The sequence below is a fragment of the Anthonomus grandis genome, chromosome 7, assembly GCF_022605725.1.
Source record: "Anthonomus grandis grandis chromosome 7, icAntGran1.3, whole genome shotgun sequence".
In the NCBI taxonomy this organism is placed as follows: domain Eukaryota; kingdom Metazoa; phylum Arthropoda; class Insecta; order Coleoptera; family Curculionidae; genus Anthonomus; species Anthonomus grandis.
The window spans coordinates 3,049,483-3,068,785 of record NC_065552.1 but is presented as its reverse complement, the minus strand read 5'-3'; the positions used below and the strand labels follow the sequence as shown (position 1 = coordinate 3,068,785).

The window sequence follows — 19,303 nt, the reverse complement described above, 5'->3', positions numbered from 1 at the left end:
TTTCAGCCATTATGATAGCCCTTGATTTCTCGAAAGCATTTGATGTCATCGATCATGATTTGCTTGTAGCGAAACTGAAATATTATGGCTGTAGTGAGGTCGTTTTGTCCTTTTTTAAAACTTACTTATGGCGTAGAACCCAGAAAGTGAGGGTGAATAATGAATATTCTGCTTCGAAAAACATTATTTCTGGTGTCCCACAAGGGTCGATCCTAGGCCCATTATTATTTCTTATATATACTTCAGATTTACCCGGTCTAGTTGAAGATTCTGAAATACATCAGTATGCTGATGATACTCAATACATACATTATTTTGACTCTGCTAATTTTGATAACGTGGCTGATACTATTAACGCTGATCTGAACGTAATAAATCAATTTTCAAAAGAGCATAACCTTGTCATTAATCCTAATAAAACAAAAATGGTTTTGTTTTCAAACCGAGGATCACATAAAAATATAATGGAAACTGTTCACATTCAATTGGATAACGAAACTATTTTGTTCTCTGATACTGTGAAGGTTCTGGGACTTACAATAGACAATTCTTTAAGGTTTAAGGAACATGTTAATACTCTTTTGCAGAGGTGTTATTTACGCATGCGTATGCTTTATACCAATAAACACATTTTAAATTTTAAAACTAGGAAAAAACTTGTAGTGGCTCTTGTTTTATCTATTCTAAATTACTGCCTTATAGTTTATTATCCTTGCTTAGACCAAATAAATCGTTACCGCCTGCAACGCGTGCAGAATACTTGCTGTAGATTTATTTTTAACCTCGGAAAGTTTGATCATGTATCAGACTCTATACTTCAGTTGAGGTGGTTAACGCTACCTTACCTATTCAAATTCTTCACTTCTACTTTTCTTTATCGATTATATGTTAGTCAAAGACCTGAATATCTTTTTGAAAAGTTAATACCAAGAAACCATGTTCACACTCGAAATATTAGATACAATATCTTGACCATGCCGCACCATTCCACGGCTCTATTCGAGCGATCTTTTACTTATAATGCCGTTAAGTTCTTTAATACTTATAAACCAATATTTAATACTTCGTTAAATGTGTATAGGAAATATTATAAACTTTTGTTTTTAAATCAATCCAAAATATAGTCTAGTGTTCTAGAAGATAAATACTTTATATATACTTGTTTCTTTTTTTGTTTTTTTTTTCTCGTTTTCTCCATTTAAACTGTGAATGTTAGGAAGGTTAAGAGTTAAAGAGTAGCTTTAAGCTAATCTTCGCCTTCTTGGCAATGTAGTATTAAGTAATATTGTAAGATTAATATTGCTTTTTTTTAATAAAGACATATTATTATTATTATTATTATTATTATTATTAGTTTTCATTAACCCTTAATCGGCTAATGTATCTACCAGGATACATTAGTATGTATTGACACGCTTTCAGAAAGATATCGTAATAATATCGCGAAAACGGGCAGTGTATACTGAAAGATACAAAAGCATGTAGCAAGGCAATTCGGTAGTGGGGATGATCGAAGCGCAACGTTTACCATGTTAGTGTTTTGAGCGATGGCGGGCAAAACAGATATTGACGAGGTAAGTCGTTTTTTGTAAAACTATGCAGCTTTTTTGTAAATGTTTGTTATTGCGTGTTTTGCAATGTAAAGTTAGGGCTTCCAAAAAGTGTCTTTGAACATTTGTTGCGAAATATCTAAAGTTTATTTGTCTATATTTGAGGTTATTTTTGTTTGTATTTGATAAGATACATTGCCCATTAGAGGCACCTGTCTTTTAAAAATATAAAAAAAGAATTACGTGGTGTTTTACTGCATTATTTATTTATTTCAGTTTCTAAGCAGTATCAATAGCCATAGAAATAGAGGAGTGGACTATTTTTTCGCTATTACCACCCGAAGACTGCTACATTTCCGATGTTGAGTCCTCATCAGATGATGAAGAGGTGGACACAAATGTTTTAGATTTGAATAATCCTGAAATTCATCCACCACGTGTACCAGTAGATCAATCTAATGATTTTGATAGTTCTGATGACGATATACCATTATCCGTTATTACGGAGAATTTAAAAAACAAAAACAAAAAAAAAGATAAAAAGGCATAGTTTCAAATGGGAATAGGTAGATTCCGAGTATTATCAATTGCCCATTGAGATTGAACACGAGTCTCCAGATGATATACTTACTCCCCTTCAATATTTTCAAAAATTTTGGGACGATTCTGTTATTGAGTACATTGTAGAGCAAACCAATATCTACTCAACATTGACAACAGGTATATCAATAAACACGTCTCTTAGTGAAATAAAAGCCTTTTTAGGCGTGGAACTTCTTATGGGAGTTGTAAGCATGCCGTCCTTTGAAGACTACTGATCTCTAAATCTTCGATATAACCTTATTGCTGATGCTATGCCGGTAAAAAGATTTATAAAATTGAGACGACTTATTCATTTTCAAGACAATAATGCTGATGCCCATAGAGATTGTCTTTTCAAAACGACCTTTGTTAGAAAGAATTAGGACTAACTGTATAAAAACCAAGGGTGTGAACCTTTATTCGATTGACGAAATGATGATAGCATATAAAGGGACCAAAGCTGGAAATCTAAGACAATATATGCCAAAAAAAACTAAAAAATGGGGCTTCAAGATGTTTGTAAGAGCTGGGATATCTGGAATAGTGTACGATTTTTTTATATATACTGAACTACTACTTTTGACAACATGATTTTTTCTGGAACCGAAACTGAACTTGGGATCAGGCGGAAAAGTAGTTGTACAGCTTTGTAAAACGATTCCAAACCCCACTGAGACTTATGTATATTTTGATAATTGGTTTACTTCTTTAGATCTGATTATTTTACTAAAAAACGATTATGGCATAAACAGTTTAGGTACTGTGCGAAGTAACCGATTGCAAGATTGTTCATTAGAACAAGATAAATCTTTACTCAAGAAAGGTAGGGGGACTTTTGATTATAAAGTCGATAATAATGCAGGCATTGCAGTCGTAAAATGTGTTACCCTAGCCAGCTCGTACGTATCACACACTCCTACTTTTCAAGTAAAGCGAAACAGCAAAGAGGAAAAAAAAAAGTTGATGTGGTATGTCCACAAATTATAAAGCAATACAATACCCACATGGGTGGTGTAGACTTAGCTGACATGCTAATAGCTCTTTATACGACACCCTATAAATCACGGCGCTGGTATTTGGGGATATTCGGACAACTTATTGATATTTGTGTAAATAACGCTTGGTTGTTGCACAGACGAGACAGTGAAGTCCTAATAACTAAACGGAAATATGACCATTTGAAAGAATTCAGAGTAAGTTTGGCTTTATCGTTGCTTAAAACCGAGCAAAAGACCAAAACTTTGCAAACGATCAGCCAGCAAAAAAGATTAGGGTTCCAGTAATGGCAAGACCAACTGATGATATCAGATATGACCAAATTGGACATTTTCCCACATTTACACAGAAAGGAAGATGTAGGCTGTGTACTAATGGACAAACCACGGTTTCTTGTCAAAAGTGTAATGTAAGATTATGTTTTGTGCAAGGACAGAATATGATACAGAATGTTAAAGATGCCTGAGCGGTCAATGTATCCCATAGGATACGTAATTTTTCTTTGTATGTAAGCAAAAAAAATTTTTTTTTTCCTTTTTTTTGTACTCTGTATAATGCAAATAAAGAAAATAATATACCAAAATATTTTTTATTGAAATTAAAAACTTGCCCGATTAAGGGTTAAAGTTATTTATTTTTAAATTCTGATAAAATGGTGCCTTTTGGAAAAAAGATGCAGGATACCTTTTTTTCTGTTAAATAAACCAAGGATTCTTAAAATTTTTGATTATCAGTGGCGTACTATTTTTTTTTTATTAAAAAATTACTCTAATGCCTATCTGATCTACGCCACTGGTTGAAACTAAAACATTTACTTTTTACACTTAAAGCATCTGTATTAGGTAGCTTTATTGAGAAAATTTGACACCAATATCTTAAACAGTCAAAAAACTAAAAATTAATTTCTTAATTTTTTTAAAAACTTTAACCCCCTGTATTTTGCTTCTGAGGCATTTCCGACCCATAGTGTCTTATATCAAAAGTTATATTTGAACGTCCCCTATCATGCCCCAAAAGCATGACCTTCTTATAAAAATCACCCTGTATATAATAGTGTACCTGAAAAGTTGTTCTGTAGTTTAATGAATTAAGGACAGAACAATTTTCTTTTAGTCCATGGGATGATCCTTCTTTCTATTCCAACAAATCCTATTCTTACTCATCGGATAATGATTCCTATTATGGAATAAAAGGAATAAAAAGACAGTCAAATGGGACGGTACTGTTTGTGGTTTTGATATTCGGCCTGGTCGCGTTTGTCTTGGAAATGTTGGCGTTCAGGTAAAAATTTTTATTTATAGTTCATTCTTGTTATCTAGTACATTTAAAATTACATAATACTAAGTGTCCCTATACAGATTTCCTTTTATAGTTGAGGTTAATATTCACAAGGTGTTTTTGATTGCAGTTTTCTTTTTAGAGATTTGAGATGGGAGTATGAGAGTAATAAGGCGAGGGAACTAAATAATGCTAGGTAGATCTCACTATATAATAAAAAAATATGTTTAGTCTATAATTTGGTGTCCTAGGGTGTGTGTTTTTTCCACTTTTATTTAATTCTAGGTATACGTACAGCAAGCAGCAAGAAATAATGAACCAAAGAACGATGGCGACCCAAAGGATCCTTAATGAAATCAAAGAGAGGGCAGAAAAGAATGGAAAAGAAGCACAAATTGAGATTCACAAGAAGCAATTTGAGGAAATCGAGAGGAACAGTAGGTCGCGTGCTTTAAGGAGAGAGTGATGTAAATATATTTTTTAACTGAATAAAACACTATATACTGATAATAATTTATTAATATAAAAATAGTTAACAGAAGTCAAACACAACAGAAATAAATACTGATAATTTCTGTTATACACAATAGCCACCTTATACACAGGTCTTCAAACACCCTGTGGAGCAACAATAAATATAATTTAAAAAACCTTATCACAAACAAAGCTCTTAAGAATCTCACTAATAATAAAATATACAGTTTCTAATAATACATTAGGCTTAAGTCTATAATATGTACATAAAGGAATAAGAGTTAAAAGCTTTGACTAGACACTCATATTTTATGCTAATATATTTTTCCTCTTCTAAATATAAAATTTCGCTTAACATCGATAAAATATTGTCGTTTATTGTCTGATATTTAAATAGTGATCCCGGTTCCCTAAATTCAATAATATGCCGGTACCATCACAGAAAAGTTAAACGATCCAAGAAGGAATTCTTTATTTTGTTGCTAAATATAAGAGTTCCAAAATAATTCAGGTATAAAATGCTCGTTTCGTCTTGGATTTTCACATTCAGATTTTAATTGATTTTGATACGTTTTTGAGCCTGAGTTTTAAATTAGATATTACGCTACGGTCCGGCAAAATTGTTCTGTTGTTAGAAATTTTGTCTGAAAATCACATCACTCTGAAAAACTTTATTTTGCTTTAATCCAGTACAGATTTGTTGGGGATTCTGTAACTCACGGAGTCTGTTTTTGTTGTGGACGCACACCTTTGGGGTAGAGGTTTACATTAGCAAATCAAGTGCATATCACACGTAATAATAACCGAATAGGGGAAATATGCCTATAATGGATCCCTGCCCATGATGGACCACTAGTTAAATATTTAAATTTAACGCGCAAAATACATTGGTTAGGTTGATTAAAGCTTTTCTTTAGTTGTTTATAATTATGTACTCGTGCAAATATAAAGTGATTTTATGAAAATAAACAGAAAAGTTAAAATTGGTAAGTACTGATATAACAAAGTAGGTTAACCTAATGTTAGATAACTTTTGTTTTATTATTTGCTAGAATCTGTTTTTCTCACTGCTGTTTAGGAAAACTGTTTTGTTTTAACTAACGGGAAAAAGTTGAGGTTATGGCAAAGAATTTTTTATTTTTATGTGATTAGTGCTAAACAGCCTATGACGGACCCCTTGAAATTGTCTTATGATGGACCAGGGGTCCGTCATTGGCAACAATATACAAATTGAATTATTCTATAGATATATTTTTTCTTCTTAGATTTAAATATGGCATCCAAAAAAAGGCAACAGTGGAATGAGGATGACATGCAGCAGGCTATTGAGAATGTAAGAAATAGCAATATGGGCTTTAAGTTAGCAGCCAAAACCTTCAATGTACCGAAGACAACTTTAAGAAGACGTTTGGCTAAGCGGGACTGTTCTAAAGGATATTTGGGAGGATGAAAAGCAACGTTCTCCAAAGCCCTCGAAGAGGAGGTTGCCGAACATATTATTGAAATGGAAAAACGATTTTTTGGACTAACTTCTAAAGATTTGCGACGGATGGTATTTGAAGTAGCCGAGAGGAATAATATAAAACATGATTTTAATCGGGAAACAAAAATGGCAGGTTGGAAGTGGGTTAGGGGATTTTTAAGACGTAACCCACGAATATCTTTGCGATCATTGGCCAGAGCCCAGGCTTTTAACAAGCCAAATATTCAAGCCTATTTTCAAGCAGTTTAACTTTCTTCCGGAAAACATATTATATAATATGGATGAGTCAGGTTTGACCACAGTCCAAAAGAACTGTGAGAAAGTTTACGCTGTAAAAGGACGCAAGCAAGTTGGGGCACTCAGCAGTGCAGAGCGGGGGCAACACTGCACTGAATACCATAGATACTTATATTCCACCTGCTCTTATTTATCCTCGTCAAAGAATGAATGGTGCTCCCGCTGGTAGCATAGCTTTTGTGCAAAAAAAGGATGGATGAACACTGAAATTTTTTGTAAATGGCTAAAGCACTTTGTAAGGTATTCAAAAGCATCTAATGAGAACAAGGTTCTTTTACTTTTAGATGGCCACAGTAGCCATAAAAGCCTTGTCTCTAGACAGTTTTCTAAAGAAAACGGGGTTGTAGTATTTTGTTTTCCGGGGCACTGTTCCCATCACGTTCAACCATTAGATGTCGGATTCTTTCGTCCTCTGCACACCTGTTCTGACCAGGAAATCCAATTATGGCTGCGTCAAAACCCAGGAAAGGCAGTCACACAATATAAAATAGCGAGCCTTCTTAATCGAGCCTTTTTGAAAAGTGCTATTCCATCTAACGCAATAAATTCATTTAAAAAGACGGGAATTCATCACATTTTAATCCCGATATTTTTGAAGATTGGGAGTTTGCACCAGCTTTAGCAACGGATAGGCAGATTCCATTGGAGGCTCAACTACTCAAGTACCATCGAGTTAGACATTCTTATAAATAAATATCTGTTTGTGGTGTAAGTTGGGTAAAATGACATAGGACCTATATGACTAAAATGACATAGTATATCATTTTGCCCTTATTTTTTTACAGTTTCTCAAAATGAATTGTTTCTTCTTATTTTTTTTAGGATGGTTGGAAATTACTCAAGAAAAACCAGGCGTCAGTCTTGGGATCCGTTACAGATGCAAAAAGCTATTGCGGCAGTACAAAATGGAGAAATGGGCTGGCTCAAAGCTTCAAAAACATTTGGCGTACCCCAGGCTACGCTAAGAAGACGAGCATCGGACAAAAATAAAAAAGTCAAAGCTACTGATAAGGGTCTAGGCCGATACGAGACCACGTTTTCCGTAGAGTTGAAGAGGGACCCAGTTTAACATATCAAATTATTGGAATCTTGTTTATTTGGTTTATCATGCGATGAAGTTCGTTCCTTGGCGTATCAACTGGCAGAAAGAAATGGAATTGCACACAGGTTCAACTCAACTACTAAAATGGCTGGTTGGAATTGGCTACGTGAATTTGGGTCCAGAAACCCCGATATATCTCTTAGAAAGTCTGAAGCTACTTTCTACTAGAGCACAATCCTTCAAAAAACCGCAAATTGCTTATTTTTTAAGAACTTTTCAAGAGACAATTGAAAAAGAGCATATCAACCCCACGCGCATTTGAATGTAGACGAATCTGGCCTGTCTACTGTCCAAAAACCTAGCCGAATACTTGCTACCAAAGGTCGAAAACAAGTTGGCTTAATTTCAAGTGCTGAAAGGGGCAGCATATTACAGCTGTGGTTTGCATGAGCGCAGCAGGAGCCTATATTCCCCCATCATTAATTTTTCCCAGAAAAAACTGGAAAAAGGAAGTGACCGACGAGGCTCCCTTAGATACATTGGGAATAGCTCAGGAGACAGGCTGGATGACGGGCGAGATTTTTCTAAAATGGATGCAATATTTTAGAGAATATTCTAATCCTTCAAAGGCAAACAAAGTGTTACTTCTGGTTGATGGTCATGCTTGCCATAAAACTCTAGATGTTACAAGATTTGCTAAAGAAAATGGAATAGAAATGATATGTTTCCCACCTCATTGCACCCACCGGCTGCAACCTTTAGATGTGTGCTTTTTTGGGCCACTAAAAACATTTTATGATCAAGAAGTTACAAAATGGCTAAAATGTCATCCAGGCAGAACTGTTTCTTCATATCAGATTGGCGGGTTATTTGCTGCAGCATATGGAAAAGCAGCTACAAATCAAAATGCTGTAAGTGGGTTTATGAAAACAGGAATATGGCCGCTAAACCCAGATATATTTCCTGATTATCTGTTTAACCCTGCAATGGTCACAGATAGATATCAAGATGGTGATACTCTGTATGGTGTACACTGAGTGGCTAACCATTCATTGAATATAAACAATATTTCAGTTATTCGCACACAAGACATTTCCCCTATTCCAAGTTCATCCGGGATACAAGCAAACAGTGGCGAAGGTGAACTTTTTTTTCGGGTAGACAAACAATAAAAATCGTTAATTAGAAAAAATGTGTATTCAATATTATGCACTTTAATGAAATACAGAATGAAAGCGCATGAAATATTAACTCAAAGAGGAAAATTATGTAGTGATATAAAAAAGAAATAAATAATTACTACTAGCATAAAAAGATAGATAGATAAAAATAAATACTACTTACAAAAAAACACAACTAAAATACAATTGCCATATCGAACAGTCGTTCATAAATAACCACTAAAAAAACCTTTTCTATACACCCAAAAATAAAAATACTAATTATTAAATTACTATAGCACGCGCCCCCACCAAATGCAGACAAAACTGAAGATGTATTGCGGCCGACCAGAACAAGCGTGTCCATAAACAATAACCCTCAACAGCATAATAAAATAGCTGGTCGACTTCGATAGACAAAAGCTCGAATGTCTTCCCCGCGAGTAAATTTTGCATACGTAATAGGCTGAATGCGGCCGGACCTCTGTAGCCTGTTTGATGCTTTGGTTCGATATGCTCCAAATTTCGGAAGACAAATATCAATGTGTCTTCCTGGGGCTCGTATACATTAATTGGGTGTCAGCCCTGTATTTTTATCTTAATCGGTGCGGCAGGCGGGGCGCGCCTTCGGATTAATCATGTTTAGATACTATATAATAATAGTAAGGATAGCGACTACGACCACGTTCTGTGTTATTTTTTTAAATTTTAATTCAACAATTACATGAAATAATTACGTGATAAATTAATGACAAATAACTGGATAATTTTGGGTAGACAGTGTCTACCTTGTCTACTCGTACGCTTCGCCACTGCAAGCAAACCTAAGAAAGCGGAAGGTAGAAGGAACCAAAGTGCTTACGAGTACCCCAATATTAGAGGAACTTAAAGCTAGAGAAGCGGAAAAACAAGCTGCTGAATTTCGCAAAGCCGCGAAACGAACCAAAAAAAATTTAACTCATTTAGTTGAAAGCCCCGAAAGTTTAAAAGAAGTTATTTAAATCAAAGAAGTTGCCAAAGAAAGTAAAAACCGCATAACACGTAAGGCTGCCATAGTAGCATCCGAACACTTTGTCCCAATGGACGAAAACTCTGATAACGAAGAGCCGTTTCAAGATGAAGACGACGAAGATGATCCACCCTGCCTATATTGTAACAGTTTGTACTCTATGTCCAAGTCCAAGGAAACATGGGTTAGATATCAATCGTGCTCGAAATGGGCACATTGTGAGTGTGCTGGTCTTTTTATATTTTTTTCGCCAGGATTATTCATTTATTTAAAAAAAATAGGTTATATTCTTATTATAAACCTTTAGTATTATAAATTACTAATGATTTTGTATGTTTACATTAAAAGAATAAAAAATTAATAAGCAAAAATAAAGTGGTATGTCATTTTAGGCCAGTCTCCCCTACATAATTATGAAATAAATTGTTATTAATCTAAATGTTTGCAAATGACCACCATTATTTTGTAAGCATTTTCGCGCACTGGTTGCAATTTTTCTTTGAATATTGTTGATTGAATTGAAATTTTATTGAACGCCACTCTTATTTTTAAACTTAGGTCCTCTAAATGTTGTGGTGTAATTTGACAGACCTGATTCTTAATAAAACCCCATATGGAAAAATTCATGGGTGTTATATCAGGCGATCTTGCGGGCCAATTTATAGGACCGTTATTACCAATCCAAGAAGCTTGATGACTTCTGTCAAAAATATTATTTTTGTTTAGTAACCATGATAATGCAGACTTCAACTACTGTCACGGCCAACTAAATTGATAATATCAATAAGTATCATAATTTAAAACTTAATAATTGTTAAAATACATTTTAAATGTTATGATAAAATAATGAATGTTAAAATAATTTTTTAACATTCAGGTTAGGGTTCATCGGAATGAACACAAATAACCCCCAGTTTAATATGCTTAAACTTTTTTAATTAATTAAATTTTAAATCATAAGGAAAAGAATAAACATTTAAAAGTATTTAAGTTTTTAGCAATTAAAAAAGTCAGATCTGCACTAAGGAGAAATTCTTGATGATGATGAGTCTTAATACGTTGAAACGTTGGGACACATATGAATGAGATACATCATTTTAAAGGGAATAAAAAATTTAACCGCCCTATAGTATCTCCTATAGTTTTGGAAATGCGTTTTTTTTTTCTGAAAATGAAATTTTCCTCTTCTGAAAATGCGTGTAAACTTAACAACAGAGAATCGATGAATATGTTTGTAAGCAAAACACCTCCCCTTGCCCCTGTGCACATTTTGAACTCAATCAAAGTTGTTGTTTACTAATTCTAGTCTTTGAATGTTCTCAGTTTCAGTTGTGTTTACTTTTTTGCCTTGATGATTATTTTTTTAAATTTTTTTCTATTTTAGAACCTAAGGGTGATTTAGAAAGATTGAGGTTTAATTAGACTTAACTTAGGCAGAATCTTCCTATAAAGTTGACGAAAAACACAAAGCCACGGTCTCACAACATGTAATATAATAGGCTACAAGTGTTTCGTTCTAGTTAGAGCATCATCAGGCCTTTAGAAGCCATCCACACACACACTTCACAGTACATAAATAAACAATGATTTTGAATGAACTCCATTGTTTATTTATGTACTTTGAAGTGTGTGGTTGTGAAGCGTAAAGTTGCATGTTGGACTCTTAGAGAATAATGGACGAGATTTTTGGACTTCCTATAAAGTTCGACAACCTTGACAGAGCACCAAGAAAACTTGTGACATGAAAAAAACATCCTGGAATGACTTACTAAGGATAGCAATCTTCGGTGATTTTATATCCCAGGACCGTCTTCAATCACAAAAATTTTCGCTGTAATCGTCACCAAACATGTCAAAAAAATCGCTTTTGGAACTCTTATTTAGCTTTCACGCGCATCTTAATACACAAAGAGATCGAAGTAAAACTAAAGATATTCACTTGGATCGATTTTTCCCTAAAAATCTCACGGTGTTACACCACCTTACCTATACATGAACTTACCTAGTGATTTCAGGATATAAAATAGTCAAAAAACTGACGTAGCTCCCGGTTAAAAACCCAAGAAACCCGATTGTTACGATGGCGGCGTCCTTCCAAAGCACCCAATCGCTTCGGCCCAACTTATCGGGCCAAAAAGTGATAATTTCCACCAGTGGTGGGAAAATCATCGCCAAAGCCGAGCTGCTAAAAGCACCGACTAAAGAAATCACCGCACCCAAGTTGGGGATTGCCACAGCGAATACGAACGTGATGAAAACCAAAGCGGTCCGAGTGACGTATTCCGCATAACGACGTGACTTTTCGTCGTTAAAATGACACTCGATCGTTGGCCAGATTATGTTGAACGGTACGTAGAACTGGAGTCCGTAAGAGAGCAGAATCGCAACCGCCATCATTAGTCGAACCGATTGTGCCAGCCTAGAATCCCGAGAGAGAGATACAATTTTAAAGTTTCTTAATCATTAATCGATATAATCGAGATTCACTTACACTTCGTCTGGTGGCAACAGTAAGGTGACACTTCCAAGTACAGCCCTATCTCCATACTTCAAATAACCGAAAAATCCTACGGCCGTATACAGGATTGTTACAATGATCATTCCTCTGTTGAGTACACCGTTCCAACCTCCAAAGTCTTGAGGGTTTTTCATGTTATTCTCTAGAGGCAACACCTAGAAAGTTTTTTATTAAGAATATTGCTATGTGTTTTGGTGATAACGTCACTTTTAAAAGAATGATTTGATTATTTAGGGCAGTCTTAAGAAAATGAGTATATCAACAATATAGCGTAAAAGCCATAGTATAAGCTGATCTGTTTGATCAGCCCTAAAAGATCTTCATTTCAGATTTGATTGATTGGTTGAGATTGTAATAATGATATTGAAAATGTCTCAATCTAAAAATTAGAAGAGGATGGGAATAAAATGATGTTTTCCAGGTTCCTTAGCATACAAACTAGGTATTTTTATTAAGGCAAATAGTTTTACCAAGTTATCACTTTGGAGAAAACTTTTAAATCTAAGGCATGGTCAAGATGAAAGGTTAGAAGATCATTTTCCTAAATTCGAAACAATTATTAGGGAGTAAAAAGGTCAGGGATCACACATAGATGAAAGTGATCAAGTTTGTCATTTACTTTTATCTTTACCTCAAAAATATGATATGGTGGTTACAGCTATAGAGACAATAACAGATGTTAGGATGGATTTTGAGAAATCACGGTTGTTAGATGAAGAACTAAAGCATGTTTTTAACAACTGAATCAGTTTTTAAGGCAGGTATATCTATGAGTGAAAAGGGATGCTTTACGTGTGGATGTACTCTTCATATACAATTTTTCTCAACATAAGAGGGGATATGAAGCAAAGGATAATCATGGTGTTGTGCTGTACGCAGCAAATTTATGTGATGAAGAAGATTTCAATATGGTAAATTTTGTAATAGATTCTGGAACAAGTAATCATTTCATACAGGAAGGTATGCAAAAATTTATCTATAACATTAAAATATGACCCCATTTCATAGAAATACATATAGCAAATGTTGGCATCTTAAGGACAAATAGATGTGGTACATTAACTGGGTTATGTCAAGGACAACTGGTTCATATATAGGCTCTTATTGTTAGAGAGCACAAAATTGCTGAGAGAAACTGAAGCATCATAACTGGAAAGAATTTATAAATAGTCGGTGAGAGAAGAAATAGATTGTTTATTTTAGTATTAGATAAAATAAACACACAAAGAGAATTGTCATATTATTGCTGAGAATTTATGGCATCGTCGATTAGGCCATGCAAACAGTAATGCTTTGGCACAGTTGTATCTAAAAACAATAGACACCATATATATGTTCATCTTGTGTAGAAGGAAAAGCTACAAGATCACCTTTTTACAGTAATGAGAAAAACACTAGTTATTGGCGAATTGGTCCATAGTGACATATGTGGACAACCACTCCAACAAACATGGATGGAGGAAAGAACTTTCAGGTAATTCTTGATGACTTCTTACACTTTTTGGTAGTTAAAATTTTACAAACAAAAAATCGAATTCTTATTTATATATCCCTACCTCAGTCTAAAAATTAGAAGAGGACGAGAATATAATGATGTTTTTTGGGTATAATTAGACATATTACGGGAGAAAAACACTATTTCCAGGCGATCCAAACACTATTTAGAAAATGAATCAATGATATAAAAAATAGGTGGATTAGACAAATTCTCATTTATATATCCCTATCTTGGTTTAAAAATTAGATAATTTAGATGATATTTTAGTAATTCAAAACTTTCTGTATTGTTTGAATAAATTAAAATTGTTATTCAATTGGCGTCACCTCCCTTAGTATACAAACATAAATTTATTTTTTTCAACCCGACTCCAATAAGATATTGTCCACTCGGTGACCTGGTGGATACATTAATATATTTTGTATTTTTCTAAGATGAGAAAAGTAATAACCAGAACTGGCAACTAGGCACTACTTCACGTTTCATAATACCAAAGTATATAGATTTCAACGTTATATATAGATTTCAATGTTAGACTGTGATAATACCCATGTTTCCTTTGTTTTTTAATAATTGTGTATGCTAGCTTTATTCTTTTCGGACATATAATTTCCTTTTTTGCATATAGTGTTATAATTCCACCTAATCCTAATTTTTTGTGTTAATACTGTAATAACATTAACAACTATTTTTTTTTGATATTGCCATGCCTATTTCCATTTCTTTGTGTTAAGGTGAACTTAAGTCAATTGTGCTCCAGTATTAAGAATGTATTTTGTATTATATTTCTTTATCTTTTTTTAAGCTTGTAAATAAATTGTCTGTCTTCCAAGCATTTAACATTCCCAAAAATTTAATTCGATTTCCTTGTATTTCAGGCTTTTTTAGAAGCCTGGAATTATTTTTAAATATTCAAGGGATTCGCAATATAATTTTGTAAGAATTCCAGATATTTGACCTTTATTAATGTTAATGTCTTCATAATGTTAATGGTTTTTAAAGTGTCTTCCATACATATGAATGAATTTTTCATCGTTTCTGTAGTAATATTTAATCTTCATCATTTAATCAGGGATTCAAAATGTTTGTTTTACAGATTATAGACTTCTATAATTAATATTTATATGTTCTTAGAGAATTGAAATAATTTTTAGTGATTGAATCTTAAAGAAAACATTTGATGTTCTCTTTTAACGTTTCTGGACGACTTTTTCTTCGTATGAATTCCAGGCATTTGAGGCATTTTATTAGTTTTATGACTTTTGGTTCTGTTGTAAATTGGATCAAAAATACTGCGGTATCAGATGCCATCTAACGGCAGACTTTGAACTAGTGTCGACAGGCGTCTGAGTGGGTTCTCGCCTTTAAGCCTTTGTGAGGTTAAGTTTAGTTTATCGCACGTTTTTAGTCTATTTGTCGCGGAATAATTAATGTAAAGGTAACATTGTCATAGTTATACTCTACAATAAAAAAAGTGAAAAGTATCTTCGATGTTTTTAATCATCCACACCTCAGCCGTGAAGCACAATATGTAGCAAGCTTGTATGGTGAAAATTAGAATCGTATGTCGGCCATCTTGCTTGGCAAAATTGACAGAAATGACGTTGTTGACTGATATTTGAGTTTGTTTTTCATTTCAATGTATGCTGGAAGCGTGGGTTGGGATTGTTTTAAAGATGGTATTTTAAATTTATAGCGTTTTTTCCTAAAAAGTTCACTTTCAATATCGGGAGTAATGTTTTAATTGGTTTGCAGCAATTCCAGGTTTCTGGTAAGAAAATGTGATTTTATTTATTACTATTATCTTTTTGTATTGTCAATTTTTAGTCTTTAATAAAATCCAAATTCAGTTGGTTTCAATGAAGAAGTTTCACCTTTCAAATATTTAATTTTTAACTTGATTATTATAAATGCATATTACAAAAGGTCTGGCCTCTCATTTCCACCATTAAAAAATTTATTAAGGTTTTCCTGTAAATATCCTTCATGTGTAAGTATACTTTAAATAGTTCAATAATAAAAGATTTTTTAAATTTCCTTCAGTCCTCATTACATGCAAAACATGGAGTGTAATTTTGATATGCAATGTAAATTTTATTAAGACTTTGAGCTATAGAATTAATTAATCAGTTCTCTTCAAAAAATTTAATTGTTTTGTCATTATTTTTCACATGAATCATTTAGATAATTTATTTATAAGGTTTGCAAAAACAAACATCTTCACAACCCTTTCTAATCTGTTTGATTAGGGTAGTTCAGTGTTAACAAAATACTTTTAAACATTTTTAGATTAATTGTAATTTATATAATGTCTATTATAATAAACTATTGTGTAACTAATAATAAACTAATAAATGTATTAAAGAAAAACATTATTTTATTTCCATTTTGTAAGTAGTGATGTGGGATACACTATTGTTAATTAATTATTGCAGTAAATTAATTCATTTATAACAGTATTATTTTTATTCTGATCAATACCTGATGCTAACACCTAATCAAAAAGGATTTTTTCTATGAGTAATCTTTTTGAATAGGTGTTTGCTTTAGATATTAGGATTAAATAAAAAGATTATCAATTAGATTAAATGAAATTTGATTTCCCGCCTTAATTTAGCCACGTCAAACTGTCAAGTTAGTTACAACAGTTTCCGTTGCCAAGCGAGAGGACGCTAGCTGACTTGTCAGAATCAGTTTGTATGCAAACACCCACACTTTTCTATACTTTTGTGTTTTGTGCTGCGAAAGTTCTAATAGAATCCTAGCGAGTAGCACCGGCATGAAGGTTGAATGTGGCGGGGCGGAATAGTCTGCCACCCAAGATGGCCGATCGATTTTGATTGTCCAATTTTTGACGTACATCAAATACGACAATAGTGACGTTAATGACATTTTAACTGTCGTATTTGACGATTGTCTTTTTTAAGTTTTCTTTGGGTGGAAAACAAGCCAAGCCTCATAATTATCTCCCAATTTAAAGTTTTTAAGTAAATTTATAGGTTTTTGTAGTGTTTTTGGTTTGTCCTGGGTTGATAAATTATTTTACAAACGTGCCAACATCGAATCATCGTGCAACTACATAGAGCAGTGTTTTCTAATAATGTTTAGGTGTATCTTGTTCTATTATTATTTTCCAGGATATAATTATAAATTTAATCCGATTTTGGACATATCTATGTCACTGTTCTCAATTTAAGTTTTTTTTCACGATTCAGTTTTAATTCTTTAACCTTCGCTGGGAAAATATCAAGTATTTCCTTTTCCTTGTCTTCATCTAGATTAAGATATTCATGCAAATATTCTTTATTTACTAGTTTGTATATTAAGAATTGCCCAGACAGTCACAGAAATCATAATAGATTTTTTTAATTTCCATTGAATCCATCCTTACAAAAATCTTGTCTGTCATGTAAGTCCGACTAAAAATGTCACCAATTATTGAGTTTGCTCCAAACACTTTTCTGGTTCTTGAGTAGAAATGATATTCACATGATATCCGCATCAACTTTTGTAATTCTGCAAATTACTTCAAATCTAAATATCAGGCAATAGATCAGGCTTAAATTTCCCGCCACACGCCACCCAAGATGGTTGCCCCTGTCTTTGTCAACAACGTCAATAAAGCTGTCAACAGAATTTCTGTCTGTTCATTAGGCCACACGCATTTTTCTATATTTGTGTTCTGTGCCGAGTAGAGACAAACTTGTCTTACATAAAATATACATAGACTCTATATTTGTGTTTTGTGTTGCAAACCAATGGTAAGAGTATTGCCATATTAGAAAAGTCTTACGAAAACAAGTGTTATAGTTGTTACTTACCACTCCGATTCCTTCGAAAGCATAGACGGCTGTCCCAAAATAGAGTGGTAGCTGTCCCCAGCTAGAAAAAGCGTTTATGGCAGACACCGGGGGCAATCCTTGTAATATGTAAAAAAAGGTGATAATTAGTCCGGAGGACATCACTATTGAGGCCAGTAGGGACACGGGGGTCAAATACTTAAGGCTTTTGACCCAGTTAAGTAGGATCAGTGGCACCAGGAGCATTACGAGGTACCTATGAAAATATATATTAAAAAAAAAATTGTCAGTGATATTCTGCCGTCGTAAGAAAGAGAGCCGTATCTACATTTTTTTTAAAATTTGGTTAAAACTATAATATGGGTATTTGAGGCATGAGGAATCGATTGATGTATCTTAAAAAACGCGTATCTGCATCGCAAGTTTGCTTAAATGTACATACGATTACTACAAAATGAAGTAATTTTCCGATTTCATAACTTAAACAACCCTAACTAGCAAATGTTGCTTACATTCCCGTATCTAAAACTTTTACCTTTTTACTTTACAGTTAACGCAAATATATATTAGACGTTTGTAGCTTAGAAAGACGTAACGCGGATTACTAGTTTAAAAAACCGCAACTGCATTGGCGCAACACAGTTACGGTTTTTTATGCTACAGTTCCTTATTTATATTTACCAGTGATAGAATAATTTGGATAATTATTTAGTATTAATTTGACCACCGAGCTGTGCAGATATACATACGTTGTCTCCAATCATAATAATAATAGAAAAACCACGTGCAGCAATCAGCTTTCGATATATGTTACCTACATATATCTGTATTTTTTTGTGTTATTTGGAAAAAAAATTCAAAGTTTTTGTGCCAGATTGTTTTAAAAACAATAATAAATACCAAAAGTTAGCTGGTAAGTAACTATTTATGTATACAGGATGGTTTGTAATGAATGCGACATATAGAGTTTCGGGAGATTCTTCTAGTTAAAAAAAATCGATTTGGCTTGGCTAAGTTTATAATCCAAAAGTCGATACTTACAGAGATACAGGGAGTTGAAAATGAAATTCTATTTTCGAATTTTTAACGTAAAATTAACACGAAATTAATTTGTACCCAAAATTTGACAATTATTGGGGGTTTTTTGAAGTGAGAAATCATAATTTGGACTAAATTTTCATGTAAGACTTAGAGGGCGCTACGTACGCTATATTCTTCTTTTTAATTGGCTCTAACTTTTTTGGCAGTAATCTTTTGATATCTTTAATGAGTTGTTATCGTTCCTACATCTTTTTTAAAGGTACCAACCCAAGCCAATTTTAAACCAGCTACATATGATCGTTTTCGAGATATTTTCAAATTTCGGCATCGATGCAACTTTTTTTTTCAAAAATTTTTGGTTTGGGTGCATTTATAAGATATTAAACTTTTTAGATATCAGATATAAAAAAAATTATTTAATAAAAATATTAACTATTTATATTTAAGAATTTTAAAAAGTTTCGACGCCCTGTATCTCGGTAAGTACATATTTCTATCGTCACTTTCGGATTATATAAATTTAGCCAAATCTCATTTTTTTTTTCACTTAAACAATCGCCAGTTATTATACGTGC

General features: G+C 33.3%; 2 protein-coding genes across 10 annotated transcripts in view; one reads left to right on the top strand and one right to left on the bottom strand.

Moving 5' to 3' along the window:
- LOC126739019 (dnaJ-like protein 60) overlaps positions 1 to 19,303 on the top strand; it is a 59,807-nt gene that overhangs the window by 4,982 nt on the left and 35,522 nt on the right. For 2 of the 5 annotated variants that reach the window (XR_007661522.1, XR_007661521.1), the window contains exons 4-6: positions 4,242 to 4,409; positions 4,537 to 4,602; positions 4,692 to 4,873. Coding sequence is in view for 3 of the 5 variants with exons in the window: in XM_050444553.1 (XP_050300510.1) it covers positions 4,242 to 4,409; positions 4,537 to 4,602; positions 4,692 to 4,872 (415 nt within the window). In the remaining 2 variants the exon portion in view is untranslated. Of the gene's footprint in view, positions 1 to 4,241; positions 4,410 to 4,536; positions 4,603 to 4,691; positions 4,920 to 19,303 lie in introns of those variants that run through there. The other 3 variants (XM_050444553.1, XM_050444554.1, XM_050444555.1) reach the window with 3 other exon arrangements.
- The window catches only part of LOC126739014 (proton-coupled amino acid transporter-like protein pathetic), a 45,598-nt gene continuing 32,447 nt past the window's right edge, over positions 6,153 to 19,303 (bottom strand). For all 5 annotated transcript variants that reach the window (XM_050444544.1, XM_050444542.1, XM_050444543.1 and 2 more), the window contains 3 exons: positions 17,709 to 17,943; positions 12,363 to 12,544; positions 6,153 to 12,290 (listed from right to left, as the gene is read on the bottom strand). In XM_050444544.1, the coding sequence (XP_050300501.1) occupies positions 11,870 to 12,290; positions 12,363 to 12,544; positions 17,709 to 17,943 (838 nt within the window). In that variant the 3' untranslated portion in view covers positions 6,153 to 11,869. The remainder of the gene's footprint in view (positions 12,291 to 12,362; positions 12,545 to 17,708; positions 17,944 to 19,303) is intronic.